Here is a 23006-nt window from a genome sequence, read left to right as displayed (position 1 = left end):
TCACTGAAACAGAGCGAATTAAAGACAGATTGTTCGCTTTTGGGGCGCTGCACAACGGTCCGCCCGACGACCGATGCACACACGTCAGAGAAATATGCATACAAAAAAAAAAATGCATCAGCTCGCACAACCGGCAACATGCCGCCTGGATGCTGCGTGGCGTGCCACCGCATACGATGTGCATTCGCTGTTTCGCTTCCTGGAAATCAAACCGCTGCCGTGATTGCATGCAAATTTGCCGATTGGTGCATAAATGCATGGATGAGAGATTCTCCCGTGGCCCTGTTTGGTGCCATTTTTTGCTGTTGTTGCGGTGTGTGCTCTTGTTTTATTGTTTTGCTGCTGGTGCATCCGACACGGCGAATGGATCGTCGGCCACTTTTCTCTGTTGTCGCGCACCTTTCCACAAAACTTTTCCGTGTGCTTACCACTCGCACGCACACACTCACAACCCAAAGCACGGTGTGCGCCGGCTGCTTTGCATAATAAAAAAAGCAGATCTCCTCTCTTTAGCCGAACCACACTACCATTGGCTCTGATGGGTTTTGAATTATGCTTTAGTTTGCGGGCGCATTACTGCGTGTGGAGCGTTTATTCTTGGTTTTCCTTTCTCTGCCGAGTGTGTTTTATTAGCTTCGTCTGTGTGTGTGTGTGTGTATGTTCCAAAAAGTGGTTTTGTTTTTGTTTAAAATTTTAGTCCCTCCACTCTCTTTTCTGGTCCCAAACCACTGCCCGTTGATCCTTCCCCGATGCACCCGGCGGTGTGTGTCCGAGATGCGTGCCAGAAGAAAGGTAAATCTTCACCTACCAAACGACTCGCCGGTGTGCGACGCTGTCCTAACGTGCCGAAAATGGCTCTGCATGGTATGTAACACGTCGGTACAGGAACACTTTACGCCGTGTTCGAGTCGTCCAGGAATGTCGGTCTGATTTAAATGTGCGGCGCCTTCACCGGGCGGGTTCATCAGGGCCCGGGGAGGCCGATTGTGGCTGTTTTTTTGCTGTTGTTGTTGTTGTTGTTGTTGCTATCGTTTGTCCGTTCTTTCGCGTCGTTTTATGTTGTGCTATTATCGTTTGCGCATTGTGTCTGATGTATTGGGGCATCCGGAAGATCGATTGGAAGGAAGGAGAAAAGCCTGATACGATATGTTGTGTTCCTTTTACGCAGCACGAGAATAAGTATTGAAAATAAGCCAAATATTATGTGATTAGAACATATTCAACACATTGTTCTTCAATTTTTCACTCCACTCGTTGCTCATTAAGTAATTCGAGCTTTCCACTTTTAGCTATCTAAAAATTCATACGATTTCGAATGAATAACTTATAGTTAATTTAATACAAAAAAACTATATGTAAATATAAAATTTGATAGATTATTCGTAGTAAAACATATGGTTAGAGCCATTCCTGGACTACTTATTGGACAAAGACTATTTTCTTTAGTAAAACTCTAATAATAAAACTCCATTTCGCCCGTTTTGCCTGCCATGAAACCTCATAACCTTCACCTCTGGGATGGGACCGGCCTGCTTCACGTCACCACCTTCGGGTTTGCCGGACTGGCCACCAAAAAAACCGGGGGGTTGCGATTTCATCTGGCTTCCTCTGATGCCGTCAAACGCTAACCACACACAGCCCGGGTACATCATAACGCCATTGTGCGCTCGTGCGCCCCGTGGTACGCTTTTCTTAAGGGCCCCCAAAACCGATCCCACAGAAATGGACCAAAGAAAGCAAAATAAAAAAGCCAATCACACCCCATGGCCCGGACCCTTCCCCTGCGGTGCAGGGTTTGCGTGTCCCGTCACCAAAACACCGTCGCGTTTAACGTTTCAGCGTAAAAAGGGAAACACCGCAAATGAACAAGTGCTTAAGATATCGCCCTTACGGCGCCGCCGGGTACGGTTGAGGTGATGTCAATGTGCCGTTAAATTTCCCTCTGCCAAGATTACATTTGCAATACGATAACTATCGTATCGGTCCCGGACCCAGGCACGGATGGACCGGGGTACCGGGCTATGGTACGCTGCGATAAGACCGAAAGGATTAAGCAACGACAAGAACACACAAATAAAAAAAAAAGAGCCTCCTCCCGGAGAACACAAAACTGCACCGAAACCGCACGATTGGCTACGGTTTGGGGTTTGTTTTTATACGTTTTATTTTCCAGCACCAACAACGAAACAAAAAAAAACGCTCTGTCCTCGTTCTTGTTATCCTCGGCTCGGAACCCGGACCGTTGAGGCACGGAGTGTGACAAAACACGTTTACGGATCGATTTTGACAGCTATCCGATATGGCCAACATTGCGGTGCAGCATCGGAAGGCGAGTGAAGGCAGTTTAGGACGAAATGACATGCGTCGAGCTTGAAAGCGGCCTGGAAATAAAGGGGAATGTTTGCTTGGCTTTGTCAATCAGATAGACTGCTATTAAAAGGATGCATTAGGAGCGTGTTGAAAATTGCATTATCATCTGTTGATTTGGTATAATTTTCACAATCTCATCTTGATTGTAAGGAGGACCAAGCAGGCATTGAAGTGAATCCAGTCGATTCATTTTACATGTTTAAGCACTTGAACCTATCGACAGTGGTCCAACTAGCCGGTGTCCCTACCAATTCCACGCGGTATCGGAGTGTGCTATTATGCGCTAATTTACTGGGTTTTTAGATAGTTCGTATCGTTACTCGATCTTTTCAGGTTGAAGTGGAATATTTGAAGGTGGAAAAGGGAAACTTTCTTTAGGGGCGGCCCGGTGGTGTATTGGTAGCGGCGCCAGTTTTTACACGATAGAACCAGTGAAAAATCCCAACTGGACCAATCACCGTCTGCAGTTAAAAAAAGTTAAAAAAAGCCAAAAAATGGCAGACCTAGATCTCTAGAGATTGTTGTACTAAAGAAGAAGAAGAAGAAAAGGAAGAAGGAGAAGAAGAAGAAGCAGAAGTAGAAGAAGAAGAAGGGTATTCTTTTTTCCTAGCACGACTTATGGTAAATTATAATCAAAATCAGCTGTCAGAATGCTTTGTGCTACCATCAGTGCGCAACTTTCAAATGCTCGTAAAGATTCCACTATTTCAAAGTCCGGGAGTGTTGGGGATGAAATGATAAAGTTGGGAACATTTTTGAAGTGGGACATGTGATGGTGTGTGTGGTCTTCCTTCCTGATCTCCTGATCTCTTCCTTCCTTTCTGATCCTGATCTTCCTTTTGAGCTTTTGAAAGAATTGTTTTCCTTTCTTTCTTAAACGAAAAAAAATCTTTCTTAACTGACAAATAATTCATGTCAGCAAGCTTTGTTAAGTGTGAGTTCGAAAAAGCTTCGCACAGAATAGATACCGTTTTCCATGTTTTGGATCAATCCCAGCATTTCCCTCACAAACTAAATCTCGAACGATACTCCGATTGCAACCAATCACCAGCACCGTACAATTTTGGAATCTAAACACGAACCAAATGTTCGTGGGAATGCGGAGCAAGTTGCTATCTCGTCCATCGCGAACAGAAAAAAAAAACACGAACAGACCCTGCCTTCGATACACACGCTGGGTGGGCGGCTGTGAATTAGGTTGATAAAAAAAAAGTGCACAGATGGAGTGGGACAGGGATGAGAAGGGAACAAATTAAAGCAGAACAGCCACCGACAGCCGCTTACACGACGCTAATTCACCTGGCTGAAGATGCACCGAAACAGCGCCCCGCGGGAATGCTTCTGCTTAATCGGCTTCTTGGCGTTGTTGCCACATGTCGGACAAGCAAAAAAGGTGAATAGCCTGTGTGTCTTTTATTTCGTCTGTTGGATGTGTATGGGAGAGGGTGTGTGTGTGTGCAGTTTTTTTTTGTGGCCGATCCTCTGATCTTCCGTACGGTTGGTTCGATTTTCTGGTGCGATTTTCACTGCCATGGGAACGAAGTGACCGATCTGTATAAGGATTCATGAAATTGCCAAACTTATCGTATCGGTTCGTCTCGTTCCGCTCATTCGCTGCCACCGCACCGCACCCGTAGTGCACCCGAAACTGCTGAAGTAAAAAATAAAGCAAAATAGCAAACTACACATCCCACCGAATCGTTCGATTGCATCTCGAACCATGGCAAACCAGAGAGGAACGCTGCATCAAAAATACGGCAAACAACAACACACACGCGCACACATTGGCATGCACCCCCTCAACCGCACCGTGGGTGTTTGCCGAGATCATTCGCAACTGAGTGCCACCACCAAAACGGCCCTGCGGTGGCAGGGTACATGGGGGAGATTGCCAGGTAGGAAGCGAATAAGTCATTATAAATTCTAAAATGTAGTCCATACTTCCATTTCAGCACGTCCTAAAATTCTCTTGATAGCGGATACCGTATTTGTGCTGTTGGTTATGATTGGGCAGAGAAAAGTATTGCTATTTTGGGGAATTATGTGCTATAAGGCAGAGCAGAAAATGAGATTCAGTAAAGCGAACTTATACGTTGAATGATCTCACTCACTCATCCTGATTTTCATTTGATCTACAGTCGATAGCTCGTTCAACTTTTTCTCTCTCTCTTTTCCACGCTATTACTCTCTCTCGCTGTCTAACTCTGTCTTCTTTTCTCACACTTTCTTTACATCCCTCTATCTATATATTTAAATTATCCGAAAAGCTGTTGCTGGGTCGCAAAGAGTCCAACCCCTATGCTATGGTGGACCGGTCCCATTGAATTTATCAACACCGGTATTAAACATCCATCAACATCAATATCAACATCCAGTATTAAACCGAACGTCGAAGCACGTGGCCATGCATTCGCGCTGTGATAGCAACCCCTGCATATCCATTTTCTTTGCAAAATTGGGATATGAAGTATAATTTCACAGCCAGCCATGTACCATACAGGGTAAAATACCCTTAGGCACTTCAGGAGTTTTGGTCAAAGCAAAATATCTGGTCAATTTCGGACTCTTGAATGTCCTTCGTTTAAACTCTGATATGAATTGAACAATATTAAACAATTTTTCAACCGTTGAAGCATTCTCCACAATGCTCTCCGATTGCGATATTAATTCTTTAAGGATTCCTTTAGCCAAAAACAAATCTTGGATAGTTCGCTACTGCTCCGCGCTGTTCCTACAGTTTGGTTCTATCTCTTCCCACCAAGCTTAGAAAACGGATGATTTATAGGACAGGAACGTCAAATATCATCAGCCCATGTAAACAGATACCATTCGTTTGACGAAAGGTGTGAAAACAGTTTTATTAGATCTGGATGTGGAAGTTAAGTCAGGTAAGTGGTCATAAATGCACTAATCTCAGGTAGCTACCACCGAATCCTTTGCGGGCAGGGTTTGTCAATCTGGTTACAAGAATTCGTTTGAGTTTGACACCTCTGACTGTTATGGTGAAAGACGCGAGCATCCTCATGATTGACAGCATTAGATGAGGGATGGAGATTTTACCCACCTTTCTGTCTCGTTTTATCTGTCTTCTTGCGTTTGTTTCACACTCACTCTCCATCACCATGAATTTAGTACACACGGTGCCACTTTTTGGTTGCGATTGCTACGCGACCCCCATGGCCGTCATCGCACGTCAAACTGCGAGCACATCATCGCCCTCGGAAATGCAGCCCCGACAGGGAATACCGATGGGAATCTACACATTCTCGAGGGCCCATCACCGCGCACGCACACACAGCTCTTACGAAAGGGTGCCCATCGGGACACGGGGTCGCCCGGTACCTCGCGCGAGTTTGCGAGTGCGTGCCTATATGTTTGTGTGTGGCTGTGTGATTAAGTGGGTTTAACAACGGTAGCAACGGCTATGTCAAGTGCATCGTCTCATCCAGGACACTGCCCATCTCCACGCGCTTCATCACTGCTCTTTGTCTGCATCTTTGTTTCTCTTTCTGCTTGTCTTCCTCCCGCTCGTATCCTTCTTGCTTGAATCGCAATCTGATCGTACATGGTCGAAATGAAAAGCTAAAGACCGAGCAGACCATAGCCCTCCCCGCCTGACGTACGCTGTGGGGGGAACGGTTGGAATGTGTTTGACGAAGCTCCAAAAAGGGAAGCTTCAGGTGATCTTCTGCTGCATTTCTTGCTTCTTTGCGCTGCGATCTGCCAACCGCTAACCGGACCCTGTCGCCGTCCCGGGTGCAACGGTGGTTCGAGTTCAAGGCTAACGATATTCTAACTCTCTAACCTTCATCACTCTCGGTTTTTATTTCCTTCTTACCTTGTATTGCTGCCATCGCAATCCAGCCGTTCCCAGACCAATGTTAGCTAATTTTACTCTCTTGTTTACAGTATCCTTAACCGTGCTTCTTTGTTTGAGAAGTAATATGTGCTGGCTCTACTTCAAGAGTTGCATGGGTCAGTGGTTTTAACGATAGATATTGTTGTAGCATATATCAACTAAAGACCCAATGAGGCTCTGTTAGTTTGTCAAGCATAAGAATAAAAACGTCCAAAATGTAATAAAAGTATCTCTATACTCATTACTTACTAAAGATTGTGACATTATCTATAGGCAGAGTAAAGACAGGTTTCGAGCTGAAGGGAAATATATAGACTTGGATCCAGATACATTAATTTATTAGTGTGTGAGTTGAATCATAAAGCTGACTTTATCTGGAAAATCCCGAGAAAGATTTCACATCTTCGTGTATATAGTCCAGTTTAACTTGAAATCCTTCAATTTGTCAATTTAGACAAGTTTAAAAAAAGGAGAAGCATTCTAAGTCTATCTCGACACATTCCAGTTTAACTTGAACAAAGTTCAAAAATAGCTTCAACTTAGCCACTTAAACAGGTAAACCCTGTAAAATGTGGAAGGTTTAAGTGGAATTAAGGTAGAAGCTTATATCTTCAACATTTTATAACATTCATAAGTTCGTTCTTTTAAAAGAAAATATTCGTATAAAGGAAGCAAAACCTATGAAAAAAATTGCTCAAACCACCAATATTCTAGCAATCTAGAAATTTAGAGGATTCTTGAAACTGAAACTGTGAGCAATCATGATACTTCGAGAATAGTCGACACCTGATTTGAATATGATCGACAGTGAAGATTCATATGAAATGGCGCTTCGCAAAACATTCACCCAACACACCACTACATTTATCTCGCAACTAACACAAAATCCATCAAAAAACACAACACAAAATGTTTCTTTCCACCCTAATTGCATGCAGACCAGCACAGCGAAGGTAAACATTGCGGTGGCATGCAATGATGACTAATGGGTAGTTTTTGCTATGGCAAAGTGCATCAGGATTGTGAGCAAATGCTTTCTGCCCCTGCTATTAAAATGTGGGTCACTGAAAAGTACTCTCTTGCTCGCTGCTTAGAAAGCAAATCGTTTGGTCCATTATTCTACCGCCGATATGCTAGAGGCGAAATAAAATTAAGACAATGCTGCACATTTTTCTCATTTCCATCCTAATGGGGTAAAAGCGAACCCAAAGGGGGGGCGGGGGAGGGGGAGGGGTGGTGTAGGGAAAGCTTTTGAAGCCGATTTATCCTCCACCTCGATCTTGGACAGCAAAAACCATTTGGCAGCACTCCGATGCACCCGATGCAGATGTGCCAATCAAAACAAACAAAAACACTCCCCGCCCCCCATGCCACCTTGTAGTGGGGGAAAACCCTGTGTCAACACACGTGGGAGACATCCCTTTGGGTGATTGCGGATTTGAGCCCTTGAATTCGACGCTTGCATTCATTTGTCACCGGTCCGACCAGGATCGAAGGCAGGAGGCACGTGCGTGCGTTAGGCGCGGAAGCAAAAGAAAAACACGGCAAATCCCTCGCATACCAATCGCTTCGATGGTTTTATTGCACAAACTGCAGCATCATCAGCCAGCGGTGCCCGGGTACGGGTGCATCATTTCCCTGCGTGTGCAACATAAACAGCAAATGGCCCCGAGCGAGCCAAGTGTTCCAAATAAACCAATGTACCCTACCGCTTGCTCGCCGAATGTGTTTCGCCCGCTGTCGTCCCGATCCTTCCTTCCTCCCCGCACCAGGATTTCCCAGGGAAGCAATTTGTGCACATTCATTCGTAGCAGGAATCGTTTAATTTCCTTATGCACACAAACAGAATGCGAATGCGACCCACATTGGTCGCGAAAGTACAAGAACTGCGCCGTGCTTATGATTGAAGCGCAATCTGCCAAACGGATGACAACGATTGATTTCGCCGGTGGCCATATTTCCAACATCAAACACACACCCGGTGATGGGTTTGCTTCTGCGTTTCGATTGCTCCATCAAGACTCAATTTTCTCTTCCGATAGCGACTTTGTAATGCAACGTTTGTCGATATTGCGTTTGGCGTGGTGTGTTCGGGTCGGTCACAATTATTCCACTGTAACTCATTATTTTGGGATCTTATTTGCGCTTATTTCACATCGAGTTTTTATAGTAAGTTTTATTACACGATGGTAGTACGAACAGCAGCGGCAACACAAGAACACCATTCCCTTTTTTGTAAGTGATTCACGGTGAAGCAAATATAATATGCATTTGCATCTCGTGAAGTTCATCACCATCGAATATGGAAAATAAGGTTGTGGCGTCGTGTGGTCAAGGATTGGGGATTTACTGAACAGGAAATTACAGGTTTTGTGCATGCTTGTGGTCGCTTTGTTTGGCTTTAGTAACCTTCCTTAAGGTAGGTGGCGCTTAAAGCGATGAGCTCATTAAATTTAACCCTTACTAGTTAATTCTAATTTTAGTTTGTTTAGAATTTTAGTTTCCTCCATTCATTTTGCTTTCAAAAAAAAAAGGTTTATTTTTATGGTATCATAAAGAATGATACTTAAAATTCACATTAATGCCAGAGCTGCCGCCTGGTGCAGTCGGTCGCAACTCGCAACTGACCGTGGGCTTCCTGACACTTATACGGCTAGGCAACTACCTCGAGCCGGCAACATCCTACCGGGTGCGAACATCGTACCGGACACAAGCATATGTCTAAGATTTGTCGCACATGCAATCGAACGGTCGCAACCCCATTGTCGGCAGCCGGGAATAAATAATAAAGACAAAAAGTGCAAGAGCACGACACCGTCCGCGGGGCAGCCGGACCGCGGCGGCAATCGGTGAGCCGGGTGTTTTCGGTGGGTTTTGCCCGTGGCTTGCAAACGTGGCTGGCCCTGGCCGTCGACGAAAGGACCGTTTTCTAACGCATGTGAGGATGAAGTCACTTGCCCGAAGTTGTTTCCGATGGGTCGGGGTGACGGTTGCGGTTGATTTATTCCCTGCCTTGACGTAACGTTTCAGTAACCGCAGTCGTAACGTGGTCGGGAACCTCGTAGCGTTTTGCTTTTCCGGCACATTGACGACCCTAGAAGAGTCGCTGGACGGGTAACTTTCGTTGGATTGATTTCTGGTCAAGTCAGCGATCGACCAATGCGCGCAGTCGACCGTCATCGTCAATAATCCTAATCAGTTCCGGTGAAAGAACAAAGCAAAAGTATCATAAATACGTTTAATAAAAAATCCGTTTTTATAACGGTTATTATCAAGTAAGTTGCCACTTATTATACAACACTCTTTAGTAAAATCAATGCTGCAACACTGGACACTACCAAGCTAGTTGTTTTTGACTTGTCCAGTTTCTTCCGATAATTCCATTATATAATCCCCAAGAAACATTAAATTATATGCCAGCTTTTGGAAGTTTTTTACAAAGTAATTACTAATAAAACGCACTAACCTTTGCGTTTAACTAACCTTTAAGTACAACAGGGTATTTCGCCCGAGGTTTGATGTACGCGAAACCCCAATGCTGCAAAGCTAAGGCATCTTGAGTACTATCCGTGTACTAGTTCTTTAATAATAACATACAGCCTTTTATCGAGTTACGCGAATAATGCGGGTCAGAGAAATCCGCGTAGCTGGAATTTTTACGTAACTTGAACATATATAACCATTTATATATTTATATTATTTATAGTATTCATTTAGTTTATATTTAGTATTCAGTGATCTTTTCACGTTACGAAGCACATTAATAATTGATATTTGTACATTTATTTCGACAATTAGAGTACATTTTCACCAAAATCAATGGTAACAGTAATAAAATGTAACGTGTTTTTGGGAAAATTTGAAATATGGCAATTTAAAAAAAACATTAAATTCCACGTACAAAATTACACGAACTGTCAAAATTTTGAGATTCGCGTAACTCGGGAAATGACTGTAAATGCTACTACTACTACTTCTACTACTACTACTGCTACTACTACTACTACTACTACTACTACTACTACTACTACTACTACTACTACTACTACTACTACTACTACTACTACTACTACTACTACTACTACTACTACTACTACTACTGCTGCTGCTGCTGCTGTTACTTATACTGTGAACAATTTAAAGCTAATCAACCAATTTTTAAACCTTTCCCTGAGTCACCATCCAAACACAGGCGCACGAAACGATATCTGGCCAGGTCGATGATTAACCGCTAACCGCAAAACGTCAATCAATAGCAGTAGTACCAATCAAGCAGTACCCAAACCATGTTTCTTTTTTTTTTCTTCCAACCACTGCTGCACACTTGGGGTAGTTGGTCGCCGGTTAGAATGCTGCCCCGTCGCGTACCAATGCTAACGGATTACGGCTTATGCAAGTCATGGCAAATAGAAGTCTAAAATATTTCAACAACCGCACCACACACCACCCAACAGCTCGATGGCATCCGCAGTGCCTTATCCGTGTAGTTTTCTTGCGTCCGAAACGGGACACGCTCTGCGGTCGACAGCAAATCGGGCCGAACAGTGGTAAAAATGATACACACGCGATTTAAAACATGCAACGGAAATCCGTCACTATCACAGCAATGCCCCATGGTGAAGGTACAAACATGAGTACGCGGGCATGTTATGAGTGTCATTTGTCAAACAACCAACCGGATCGGAAAATGGTTCGTACCGACAACTACCGCCGCCATCAACATCTTGCAAACCGGTGCTACTTGCTGCACTTTAATGCTGCACCTGTGACTGCCGGCCGGCTGCATGTGAGGGGAGACGAGTGGCCGGGAACGTGCTTGCTCCAATCGATCCTTCATCAATCAATCGTCCGCTCTGTCGTGTGGGTCCCCGCGTTCGGTAACACGGTGAATCTGTGCGGTCAAAATTTGTCACTGCAACTATGGCGAACGTTGCATGGCTGGATGGTAGGAGGAGTGCATAAATCGATGCGAGATTCGTTTCAATGAAGTTATGCGTTTTCTATCGGGTGTGGAATAACCAAAAGGCTCTGAATAAGTTAGCAAAATACTAGCTAACTTAGACGACCTAACATTACATACTTAAAGTTATGACCATTACTGTGTTTTTTTTTTCATAACTCAATCTCTTCAGTAAATATATATGCATTTTGCAAAGAGTATAACTTTTTTGCGCACCACACCATTCGTCAGCAGACCTACCAGAAGCAAGAACTACATCTGTAAAAATGACACCTCCCATCTTCTTATGTTCTGCCGTGTAGGATTCCATCTAATTCCACTTTAAGCACCAGTTTAACGCCACTTGAAAACTTCCGCAAGGGTGTCGCCCAACGCTGGCGAATGTCTGTTAGTGCCGCAGACAGCATCTAGTGGCTAGGATTTTACACGATCTCTCGCGATCTCCCCTTAAATATGCTGGCCATTTAGCAAGAACATTTATGCTGAGAAAGAAGCATAAACACGCACGATCTGGTATTGATGATGATGACGATGATGATGAAGATCAATGTAAACCAAAAAAAAGGAGAAAAAGGAAGAAAGAGAGAGTGGAAGAGAAAAACAGAGAGAGATGAAAAAATAGAACAGAGAAGCAGTGAGTACAAGAACGGGAGCAATCCAATCTTGCTGAGCGCATACGCAAAACGAATTCGCTCTCGTTCACGTATGTGTGTAAATATGAAACCGGAATGCTTATCTGTGCGTTAAAAAAAACTCTACAAACATGAATAACGATTGCAATGCATTATCAAAAATAATCGTATTGCAAGTTTTGAACAAAAAAAGCAATAGTGTATTATAATTATTATTATTATTAAACAATTATAATTCCACGTACAAAAATACACGAATTGTCAACATTTTGGGATTCGCTTAACTCGAGTGTCGCGTAGCTCGGGAAAAGACTGTATATTGCTTATAGTATTCGTAATGTTGTTAAAATGAATACAACAAAAGGCATTGTGCAATCACAGTTGCGAACGTGAGATGTCGGTTTCATATTTACACAGGCCTGCCCTCGCACAACTATTGGCGCCAATGCACCAGCAGCGCAGCAGAAGCAGCACATTTGGGCAGCACTGGAGGGCTACCACGCACAGAAAGGCTTCATTCTGCCATCGACATCGTCGCCTCGCGGTTGTGTCCGGGCTGCACGCTTGCTCGCAGTTTTCCCTGTTTCGGTGGCGACGCTGGTGGATGCAATTTGTGCTGTGTGTTGGCGCTACCCTTGCGTTAGTGTGCTCAGTGTGTCTGTTTTTTTTTTTTTTAATTTTACTCAACCCGTGTGTCATTTCGGGTTGGTTGTGTGCGGTATCGCCGAAAGCCTTCGGGCGCGGTGCTGTTCCCATCGATCGGGATAAAAGCTAGCGCAAACGTGCAGAATTAGCCGGGCAACGGATAATTAGATGTCGGTGGGCGAAGATTTCCGATAAGGATCGCCGGCAGCGTGTTGTGTGGCAGGTGCGAAAGGCTTGAGGGCGTTCCACGTTCGAGTGCGTTGCGAAGTTTGGGGCGCTGGGCTGTGATTGTCATGCGACACGGGGTGGATCCCATCGTAAGGGGATGTACAACGGCGCCCGCCTCCCAAACACGGTACAGTGGCATCGGCATCGAACGCTGATCTATCTCGCCCGGTGATGCACCATAACACCAACGGCCGAGTGCGTGGTGAAAACAAAACAAAAAACGCACAACGCTCTGCCGGTCGGTGCTTGTAAAAGTGTACTCCTCGAAAGATGTTTGCAACAAAACCCACGTTAATTGCAGTGTGTACTTACGTTAAGTGGTCATTTCGCCTTCGGTGAGGCTGTGCGTCCCGGACGCGTCCCATACGTTGGATACCCTTTCGGTTCGCAAAACTGCACGACGAAAGGGAGTTGTACACTTTCTACGTGCTGTTCCCGTCCGTTTATGCAACCCCGATAAACGATACGGCGTGTCGTGAAAGCAGTCGACTGCGATGCAGTAAAAATGCATTCCCCCGCGAGGATCGATGTGAGGTGTATATGTGTATCGCGCGTAGTAGTGTGACCGGAGTGTCGAAGTGAGGTACAATTGTATCGACGCAAGTTTTGGTTAGTGTCCGATCCGTTCCTGCGCGGCGTGGCGGTGCTGCAGTGGGTGAAATAAATTAAACAAGTGCAGAACAAGACACAACTTCTTCTTCTGTTTGGTGAAGTGTGGGGTGGCGAGTTCGATCTGCGGCAGCGAACGCATCCGAGACACTGGGAAGAGACCACACACCGACACACGGTGGCCCTCCATGCAATAGCACACACACACACACACACACAACACGTTGCAGTGTGCCGCAGTGCCAAAGGAACAACGAAACGCCACGCTCAGTAGGTCAAGGTAAGGGATGACTTTCTTTTCGTCTTGGAGCCCTCCCACGAGCAACGACGGGCGCTTCCATGAGTATTCTTGTTTCTTTGTTACTTCTTTTCCAAGAGCGCAATGACGGGTCATCCGGTAACTCTTACTGCGTGCGCCGCTATTTATCATCCTTCATTCCTTGATTCGTGGTTGTGATCTCGAGTGCGATGTATGCAAAACAGGGCAAAAGAATGATAATTTGCTTGAACGCGATCGTGATCTTCAGAGATATGCGTATCTATACCTAATGTAGCAGCAGAAGAATGCTGAAGCTCTGAGTAAAATGTACGCCATAATTACCTAATTATGCTTAGCGGAAAGCAAGATGCTTAACAAATCTGCTCCCAACCATAAGCACAAATACCTTTTGGACGGCCCAGTGGTATAGTCGGTAGCGGCGCCGGCCTTTCGCTCGAGAGGAGCGTTATCGAATCTCTTCCGGGCTGTATGGAGGGACGCCGACGGGTAAACAAAGTCAAGGAAAACCAGTAAGCGCAATCCAATACCTCCAATACGTGGTTGTGGTGCCACAAAAAAAATATGTTAAACATTACTTTAACATAAACGTAAAATTATTGCAAACGATTGCATTGTTTTTTGGTAGCTTTTATCAATCTTGTCAATCAATCTTTATAAAATTATCATCAATTTCTTTTTCGTTTGTAACATAATTGATGAACAATTGAGGGTTTGTGATACATTCGGTCGGTCAAAGAAACAGACATTTTCAGAATTTCCAGAATTTAGAACGGAATTTTCAGATCTTTTTAAAGATTAGTTTAAAAAAGTATGATGAAAATGGAATATATGGGTTTGGTTTGTACTTTTTTGGATACAAAAAAAAATTTTACTTACGTTAGACAACTGCTTTATGGGGCGGCCCGGAGGTGTGTCGATAGCTGCGCCGGTCTTCACACGACAGGATCGGTCCTAAATGCCATCCGCATTAATCCTCCGTGAGCAGGACTGACTATCCAACTACGGGAAAATAAAGTCAAAGAAGGCCATAAATAACAGGCCTAGACCCCTATTGAGGTTGTTGTGCCCATGAAGGAAGGAAGACGACTTCTTGAATCGTCTAGACCAAAAACTGAGTGCTACCTTTTGAAGGCAGTTTAAAGTTTAATGTGTTACAGTTTATACAAATTCTGTATTTTTGAAAATAATTTAATACACTTCCTGTCATCGTACGTAGGGTTTTTAGAATACGATGAAAATTGAAACATTCCCATTCAGCTTTTAAAGCTATTTTCACTCCAACGTGGACATGGACATTAACTAAAACTGAGAAAAAACCACTCATCTTCGCTTGAAAGGAAGGATAGGAAAGGATATTCCAGAAGGCTTTTTGGCTCCGTATGTGTGGAATAATGATGAAGGTGCCGCTACTATGACGAACTTTGCGCCAAGCCATGAGAATGATACCGGACGACCCGGCCCGTAAAATCCCTTTAGATCGTCCACATGAACAGAGGAGGTGTGGTAGGCCCACATTGGGATGGAGTTAAGGTGTTAACACGGCCGCCAAAAAGGCCGAGATTGGCCTACGATGGTGCTCGACCGTTAGCGGCTTATTGGACTCCTGCAGCAGGCCAAGACCGTGAAGTCTGGCTGAAGAGCAAAATAAAGCGAAAAATGAACATGGAAACTGAACACACAAAAAAATTGTACAACATTCAGATTGGTGGACCGGTGGCATAGATGGTAGCGGCACCGGTCTTCACACGAACGGTCCGGACCAAAATCCCATCCGGCCCATGACCATAGAGTTTTTACTTAAATTAAATTCATTCTGTATTATATAACATCGTTTCATATCGCAAAACATTTTATTTAAACCAGGTTTTTGTTTTATTAAATAAAATATTGACAAATCAACACTGTGGCACATCGTCACAACGCATTGAGCGGTAGGTATAATACACCGGACCATAAACACTGATGCAACTGATGGCCACGCGCATAAATGACGCTAAAAACTGCACCGTATTGCATTACACCGTATCGATCAACTTTCAAATTAACTTTAGCACATAAAATCCGTCCGCCGTCCATCATCCAACCACGGTGCCGCGTGTTGGATTCTCTCGTTCCCCGGTACGGTGGCGAAAAATGTGCCCAGGCAGGGGAATTTTTGTTTTTTACATCGCATTGCACTAATTTGCGCCAAGCAAATGCACATAAAAGCAACATAACTTGGGAAGAATAAAAAATGCCACTTACACAATACCTTTACGCGCCCGGCTGCAGTGCAAGAGGCCTAGAGGACGGGTAGCTGGAATCCGACCAGTTATTTGTCTTACGTTTTTGCTTGTCAAAGTCTGCATACTGGTTGTAAAATGAGTCGCGTTGACCACGCTCAAGGGCGTGGAAGATTCGAAGTGATACCACTGCGGTGTATCCTGAACCCGAGGTCGCGGCCCTTCGAAGTTGCGTACGGCCATTTTCTCACGCCGCCTGGTCGCTCACCAGCGTACCAGCGGGCGCGAATACCGATGTTCGCAAAACGCTTAAAATGAGGCTATTAAATTTAACCTTTTTACCGTTTCGAGATACCACATTATGGTGCTTCTGGGTGACGTTTTGTGGTTCGCATGTGGTTCTCCGTTTGCAGGGGCATTTTGTCGCGATTATTTATACATTTCGTCTGCCGTTTTTTGTTTTCCTTTTCGCTTGCGATCAATGTGCAGGCGGTGCACTATTTACGGTACGGTACGGACAAAACGCGTGCCGTTGCAGCAACGCCGTGATGCAACTGTTTTCCTGTTCCGGCAACCCGTGCCCAACCAACCAAAATGTGTACGCCGTGGTTTGATACGTCGGTCGTGAACTTGTGCCGCTGTGGCTGGCAACTGATACTTCAAACTGCAATCATACAGAATGGTGGGTGCTTTTGGATATGTTGGCGCATTCTAGGCGCATTTTGCAGCAAACCCCTGGGCGATATATGAGCCGGGAACAAACAGCCACCTGTATCAATCGATACTCCCTTACGGGTGCTGCTACTATTTTGGTTAGTTTTCCTGTAGTTGCTGCTATATCGGGTCAGCTTCTCGTGCAGAAGCAAGTACAAACAAAACAAAATTTAACAATATTTTAACCGTAAATTCTCCAAACAAATATACTTTGCGTATTTGCGAAGGACGATTAGCTATTTCTTTAAGTTGTTCAGTATGTGCCAACGCCTGAGCTAACATAGGGAAAAGGAATTTTAAAGCATCGGGTCTCCAATGGCCGTCTTTCACTTGAGAGGTAGAAGAGGCAATCTCTGAGGTGCCTATATCGTAGGTAGTAGCATTAGAGTTGTGCAGTCTTCTTCTTCTTCTTCTTCTTCTTCTTGGTGTAACGACCTACTAGACCATGCCTACTATTTCTGGTAGTAGATAGTCAGTCCATGTTACGAGGGATTGGTTCAGATGGGACTTTGGACCGGTCCTGTCGTGTGCGACGCCACTACCAAGACACTACCGAGCTCCGCCACAGAGTTTTGCATTAGAGAGTCTGAAATTCACCTGATATGTGATGATGACCATGGTCATGCGGAAATGATATCTTGATCTGATAGAAGGCATTTAACTTCTTAGTGTCCTTGTACTTTATTGTGATTATACTTGGCATTTTGGTTATGATTAGAAATGGAAAATATTGTTCCATAAGAACACTTCAAAAAAAATTCTATCTAATTTTGATACTTCTTAAAAGGTTTCATAAAAGAGTTTCATGTGTGTTGTTTTCTTATTTCATTGCAGATGCACCAAGGCAAAGTAACGCTGCTGAAACTAGCAATAGTTCAACACTTTTTCCTCTACATTCCGTTAGCTGTTTTCGCTTCTAGCTTAATTAGTATGAACGACACCGATAATCTACTCACTGCGAGATGTCGGTCAAACTGTACCTATGATAAGCAGGTAAGCATTGTTGATAGACGAACTGCCACTAAAGTGTAAATCAAATCAACTGTATTGAACCTTCTTCTTCCCCTACAGTGCTACAGCAAGTGCATGCGCAACTATTTGGAAAACTCCGCGTACAAGAAGTACGGAGATTGTCCACCGAAACCACCGACCAAACTCGACAGCTTGTGTCTCAACACCTGCGATGGACTGGACTACAAGTGTCCGGGTGTGGAGAAGTGTTGCGAACACTCGTGTGGCCATAGCTGCCAGAGCCCGCACGGGTTGGAGCGTGTCGCGGGCCTACCCTCTGTACCGACGCATGTGCAGCTGATGGAGATGGGTCGGGTCTTTCGCACCGCCCAGATCCAGTGGGACATGAAGGTGGAGAACGAACAGAGCCCGACGTACTACATCACCGAGTCCCGGTTTCACATTGGCACCACGTATGCGGAGCACAAGCTGGAGAATGATTGGCAGTTGCATCTGCTGGAAACGTTCACGCAGTACAATATGGGCACGGTGAAACGCTACGTAGGGGAAATAAAGCTAAAGCCGGGTCGGTGGTATCAGGTGCGGGTCGCTGCTGTCAACGGGATGGGCACTCGTGGCTACTCTGCACCGTCGCGCCAATTTCAGCTGAGCAAAAGTACGTGCAGCAGATGTTATGGGGGAAGTGTCTTGAGAGTGCGGATCTGACATGTTTCAAAGCTGCGGTCAAAACATTGGTTTGAGACATATCCCGTTGGGAATTATTGGAGAATAGCACCACTATGTGGAAAGATCCGTACATTACAAATTTCATCTACCTAATCTAGCCTCTTACATTATCTTATCTTCAGGGCCAAATCCACCACAACCACCGAAAAGTCTCACCGTTGGTTCGCTAGACCTGACCGAAAACCGAACATACACCTGCCGTGTGTCTTGGAGTTTGCCGCGTTCCGATCTTCCGGTGGAAAAATACAAACTCAGCTGGAGTCTCTACCTTAACTTTACCAGTAATCGTTCGAAGACGGACAACTCATCATTGTTCAAGGAGATGGCTACTATATCGGCTGTAAGTAATGGCTACTACGTCTCAGCGTCTAAGGTACGGAAGGATTTTAATTGTTTGCCTTTCGCTTTCCTTGCAGCCTACCCGACACTATGACATCCAGGGACTATTGCCGGACCGGTACTACTATCTACAGATTCAAGCCATCAGTGTTTATGGCAAGCGGCGGCTCAAATCTGCTGCCAACCATCTGCTGGTGAACACGTCTGCTACGGCGTCCAGCCAGGAAAGAAGTCCGGTTAACCTGGACAATCTGCTTATGGGTGATGCCGGATATCGACGGCCGAAGGGCCATCCAAGCTTCAAAGAAGGCTTACATTCACCGGCAGCATCCAGCGGCAGCCGGATGATCGCTAATGGGATGGCCACGGCAGGCACAATCCGATACCAGTTTGCGCTCCGAAGATCAGGGCTCGCGGTGCGCCTGAGCTGGTCCGAGCGTGGATATGGCCGATATCGTGTGCACATTTGTCGTGGGAATCGTGAATGTCTCACCATTGCTCGTGGAACAACCGGCCCTGGCAGCCATTGGCAAGACGTTGTTCTGCGACGCAATGCTTATGAGTTCGGAAAGCTGGAATTCAACACCCGGTACACGGCTGGCGTACGAATAGGAGGACATCGACGCAGTACACCCGGTTACGACATTGTCCGATCGTTCACAACACCCAAATGTGAAAAGTTTCGCGATCAACAGCTTCTACCACCAGAGTGTAACGTTTGAGTGTACGAAATAGAGCACTTGTTGCTGATGTTAGCTGTGTTGCATGATTGCAATAGAATTTGTCACCATTTCCGGTTGTCCTCCTTGTCCCATGTTTTCCTGTCGCCATTTTAAATACCATAGATCAATTGAGCTGCCATCGTTAGATTTTTAAGCTATGTTTTTGTATTCTAAGAGATGTCTAGTTGAAATAATTAACATATATGTGATTGTGACCGTTGAGAAAAAGATCACTACTACAGTAAAAAATATGCTTCAAAATTTTACTACTGCTCATCCGAAACCGTTGTTAAATCATCATCCGTTTTTTGCCCCTGTACTAACGATAGAGCACATATCTTGACTATCTTGGCGGTCGATTTACATTATTCGTTAACAGTGAAGTAACATTTTGGTTTTGATAAACGCCAATCTAAATTGTAAACTCTCACTTTTCCCTGTAGTATTAAAAATTGTTTCATTTCAAACTTTTAGTACAATTTTTCCGAGACACAAACCCTTCTCGAGGACACACACCATTCCTGGGCTAAATCATCCCGAGGAAATTGTTGACTTGCTATGAATTTTCGATGTTTTATTCTTTTTTTACTTTTCCGCTCATCATTGGATTATTTACTTCATAAAATTTACATTCGGTTTTGTGTAAACTTTTAGTAAATGAAGCCATAACCCCACGGTACGAGGTACGACTTAGAATAGAACTTTCTTCACGACGGATATCATAATTCAGTGATGGATTATTTTCGTCTTGATATCCTACCTACCTACACCGGAGTGCCAGTGATCAGTGACAAAGTTTAACAAATACGCAAATGAAAAGAAACACTACTCTATCTTTTAGAAAACGGTTATATAAAGGAAAACTTCATCCAATTTTAATTTTATATTGACACTAGAATAACATAACAAACAATGGCTAAAACATAGCTTTCGGTACCGTAACAATAGGAAACAGAAGAACAACCACCCGACTACGCTAACCCTGGAGAAATTTGGCTACAATGGTATTAAATTCGTTTGCATAGCGTAGATGAATGTTGTGTTTACCATCGGGGAACACATGCAGACTGTGGAATAGGGAACATAACTCAAATTAAGAACGAAACAGTTGCAGCATCAAAGTTTATAGAAAGGTCTTACTCAGTATTACTGATGTTATTGAGGAGATAAGGCACATGATCGGGAATGATCATCGGATCCTTCGCACCGTGTACGACCAACGTTGGGGCTTTGATGTGTTTCAGCTTCCCGGAGCAAATGTCACCTTTGCGCTCGTGATAGATACGCACCAATCCATCAACCCAGGCCGACCATAGCTTCGGAAAATGATCTACACCGTACACTAGCTCCATCGGTTCCCGCATTCTTGCCGACCACTTCCGAACATCTCGTATGTCTGTATGTAAGGAGACACAATGCAATCGTTACTGAAGAACTACAACTATTTACAGGCATAATATTCATGCTTCCGGTTAATACTTCAATATACCTTCGTAAATTTTGACTTCAGTGTCCGATATGTAGGAGTTCGATCCCCAAACAACCAACTTTTCCACCCGGTCTGGTTGATTGGCTGCTAGCACCAGCCCAGTTATACCACCATCACTCCAGCCCACGATGCTGTACCGCTGGAAGCCGAGTTTCTGCATCAGCTCACCGGCAGCTGCCGCATCGCGCTCGAAAAAGTCGGTCGTAAATTCCTTCTCCGGTGGGCGAGATTTACCGTACCCGGGTGGATCCCAGGCAATCACGCGATGATGTGGAAGCAACGCTGGTAAACCTTCAATTTGTGGTTTGAAGTCCGTCCAAGCGGTACCGAGCGCACCGGGCAATAATATGATGCCCCGGTCTCCGTGGCCGGCTTCGACAAAGTGCACGGAATTCGGCCCGATTTGCAATTGGCGTTCCTTTATCATCGGAACGGTGCTGCACAACGAACGTGCCGGTATACCTACCAAGAACGAGGGAAAACAGGATAACGATGTTGTTTTGGTGATGTGTTTTACCAAACCGCTATGCGCAGCAGCCGAAGACGCTACCAAACGCATCATTTTGACGGCCGCTGTTTTGTACTGTGCTGTGTGTTGTTTAGAGCGGACACTGGCCCGATTCGGTACAGTGAATTATTCTGGCACTATGGATAGACAAACAATCGTGAACAAAGCTGGTAGCAACGCAACTCTGATGCAATTGATAAGCATTTGTTGTGTATGTTTTTGTATTTTTTGCAGAAAGGCATATGACAGACGTCTTTGGAGCGAGCTTTTTCGTTGCATAGGTTTTCAAAATTAGGACAAACACAACCTAAATATTGCTTGATTTTACTACAAAACATGTTGATGGCAAGCATCGGTATTTTAATGGCGAAATTCAATGTTTGAATGGATAACCAAGATTTCTACACAACACAGAATTCAGCAGCAGAACAGCATTTGCCCTTTATATAATTTTCATTGAATGTAAAACGGCCTCGAGGTGGATTTATTTCGATAATTTGTGTTGTAGCAAACCCATAATAAGAGGCACAAAGCAACAAAAAAAACCCAAGCCAAGCCAAAATTTCAACGGTTGTTTACAGCACAGCAGGATAGATGCTAGCCATCTCTTTTCCCCTTTGGATTATGCAGCGCATCCATTGCTGTGTGGCGCTTTGCTGAATACAGCAAGAAAATTTATAGCACCGTTATTTTTCAAAAAAAAGAAACAAAGAAGACCGTTGTTTTTAGTGATAAGTTGAATAAAGGGAAGATTTTAAGTTATTATGGGTGCAGTCCAGTTATTCATTGAGCGAATATAAATGACGAAATCGATGTGTTTTCTGTTTTAAGCCAAATAAAACGCAAAAAAATAACAAAATATCGTATTCAGCAATTTGAATTGCTTGGCGTCTTTCAACGTTTATAGCAACAGTGCTGCTGTCAATCCAACGCTGTCATCGGCTGCTCTTCCGTTGATGGCGTACCAAACCGACGCCATCACCATCATTCGTGCTGGAATCGTGCTAGAGGTTGGACGCCGTCGGTCCGCTGTCCGCGTGTGTGAAGTTTTTTTATTCTTAGACTTGGTGTTAATATCCACTAAAATTCAGTGTATTAGGTGAATTTAAGGTAAGTTAGAAGAAATAGTGCGAATGAAGGTGAAAATTGGTGTATTTAGGTGTAGTTTTGCGTGAAATTGGGTCGCGCAGTGCCGAGTCCCCACGGCGGAGCGCTAGCGCTACCGCATACCAAACTAGCCGCCATGTTACTTTTTCACCACTTGGTCGAAAAATCGATGTCGGGAAAATGGCGGCGCTAAACGGCGCGTGTGCTCGATTCGTGGATGATGTTCGAAAGCGACGCGTAGGACATTTTTTCGAGAGCTCGTATATTTTTCGAGTGCTTTTGGCGGGTTTGGTCGATTGTTTTGATTGAGATTGGTTTTGAAAACAATTTGCATAAATTCTTTTGGTATTTTGCTTAGGCAATGGAATAGCTTACAATATTTTTTCCTAATTAATTCCAAATTGCGCCGTAACTTCTACCATAGCGTTAGTCCATGTTAAATGATGAAGTTAATTGTTGGTTTTGTGTTACAAACTTCGATGACCAATTTGAAATAGTGTTGTTCAGTAAAAATAATATTTTACCCCTTTCTTATAATGAATAATTTAGTAACATTTTTTAATTTCGCTATTTCCTTCCATGTAGCGTCATTGACTGAAGCGGGAAACGATAGCGTCGTCCAAG

The 23006-nt window shown here is 44.3% G+C and overlaps 2 protein-coding genes across 2 annotated transcripts; one reads left to right on the top strand and one right to left on the bottom strand.

Moving 5' to 3' along the window:
- Positions 1 to 17353: 17353 nt before the first annotated feature.
- On the top strand, positions 17354 to 19278 carry LOC128707407 (anosmin-1). The gene is made up of 4 exons (XM_053802360.1): positions 17354 to 17512; positions 17591 to 18146; positions 18340 to 18557; positions 18634 to 19278. Exons 1-4 carry the CDS (start codon positions 17354 to 17356, stop codon positions 19276 to 19278), a joined length of 1578 nt encoding a protein of 525 aa, XP_053658335.1.
- Positions 19279 to 20254: 976 nt separating this feature from the next.
- LOC128710511 (valacyclovir hydrolase) lies at positions 20255 to 21329 on the bottom strand. The gene is made up of 3 exons (XM_053805567.1): positions 20768 to 21329; positions 20419 to 20674; positions 20255 to 20345 (listed from the first exon to the last, which is right to left on the bottom strand). Exons 1-3 carry the CDS (start codon positions 21327 to 21329, stop codon positions 20255 to 20257), a joined length of 909 nt encoding a protein of 302 aa, XP_053661542.1.
- Between the last annotated feature and the right edge of the window lie 1677 nt (positions 21330 to 23006).

This window comes from Anopheles marshallii, chromosome 2 (genome assembly GCF_943734725.1).
Source record: "Anopheles marshallii chromosome 2, idAnoMarsDA_429_01, whole genome shotgun sequence".
Classification (NCBI taxonomy): domain Eukaryota; kingdom Metazoa; phylum Arthropoda; class Insecta; order Diptera; family Culicidae; genus Anopheles; species Anopheles marshallii.
This window is presented reverse-complemented; position numbering and strand designations above follow the sequence as displayed.

What these genes read in the sequence shown, in the direction of transcription:
- LOC128707407 (XM_053802360.1), top strand. Translation starts at nt 17,354, where the DNA reads ATGCACCAAGGCAAAGTAACGCTGCTGAAACTAGCAATAGTTCAACAC. An exon ending in CCAATTTCAGCTGAGCAAAA is followed by an intron (nt 18,147 to 18,339) that starts GTACGTGCAGCA and finishes TCTTATCTTCAG; the next exon opens with GGCCAAATCCACCACAACCA. An exon ending in AGATGGCTACTATATCGGCT is followed by an intron (nt 18,558 to 18,633) that starts GTAAGTAATGGC and finishes CTTTCCTTGCAG; the next exon opens with CCTACCCGACACTATGACAT.
- LOC128710511 (XM_053805567.1), bottom strand. Translation starts at nt 21,329, where the DNA reads ATGATGCGTTTGGTAGCGTCTTCGGCTGCTGCGCATAGCGGTTTGGTA. An exon ending in TGAAGTCAAAATTTACGAAG is followed by an intron (nt 20,675 to 20,767) that starts GTATATTGAAGT and finishes CCTTACATACAG; the next exon opens with ACATACGAGATGTTCGGAAG. An exon ending in AATAACATCAGTAATACTGA is followed by an intron (nt 20,346 to 20,418) that starts GTAAGACCTTTC and finishes CCTATTCCACAG; the next exon opens with TCTGCATGTGTTCCCCGATG.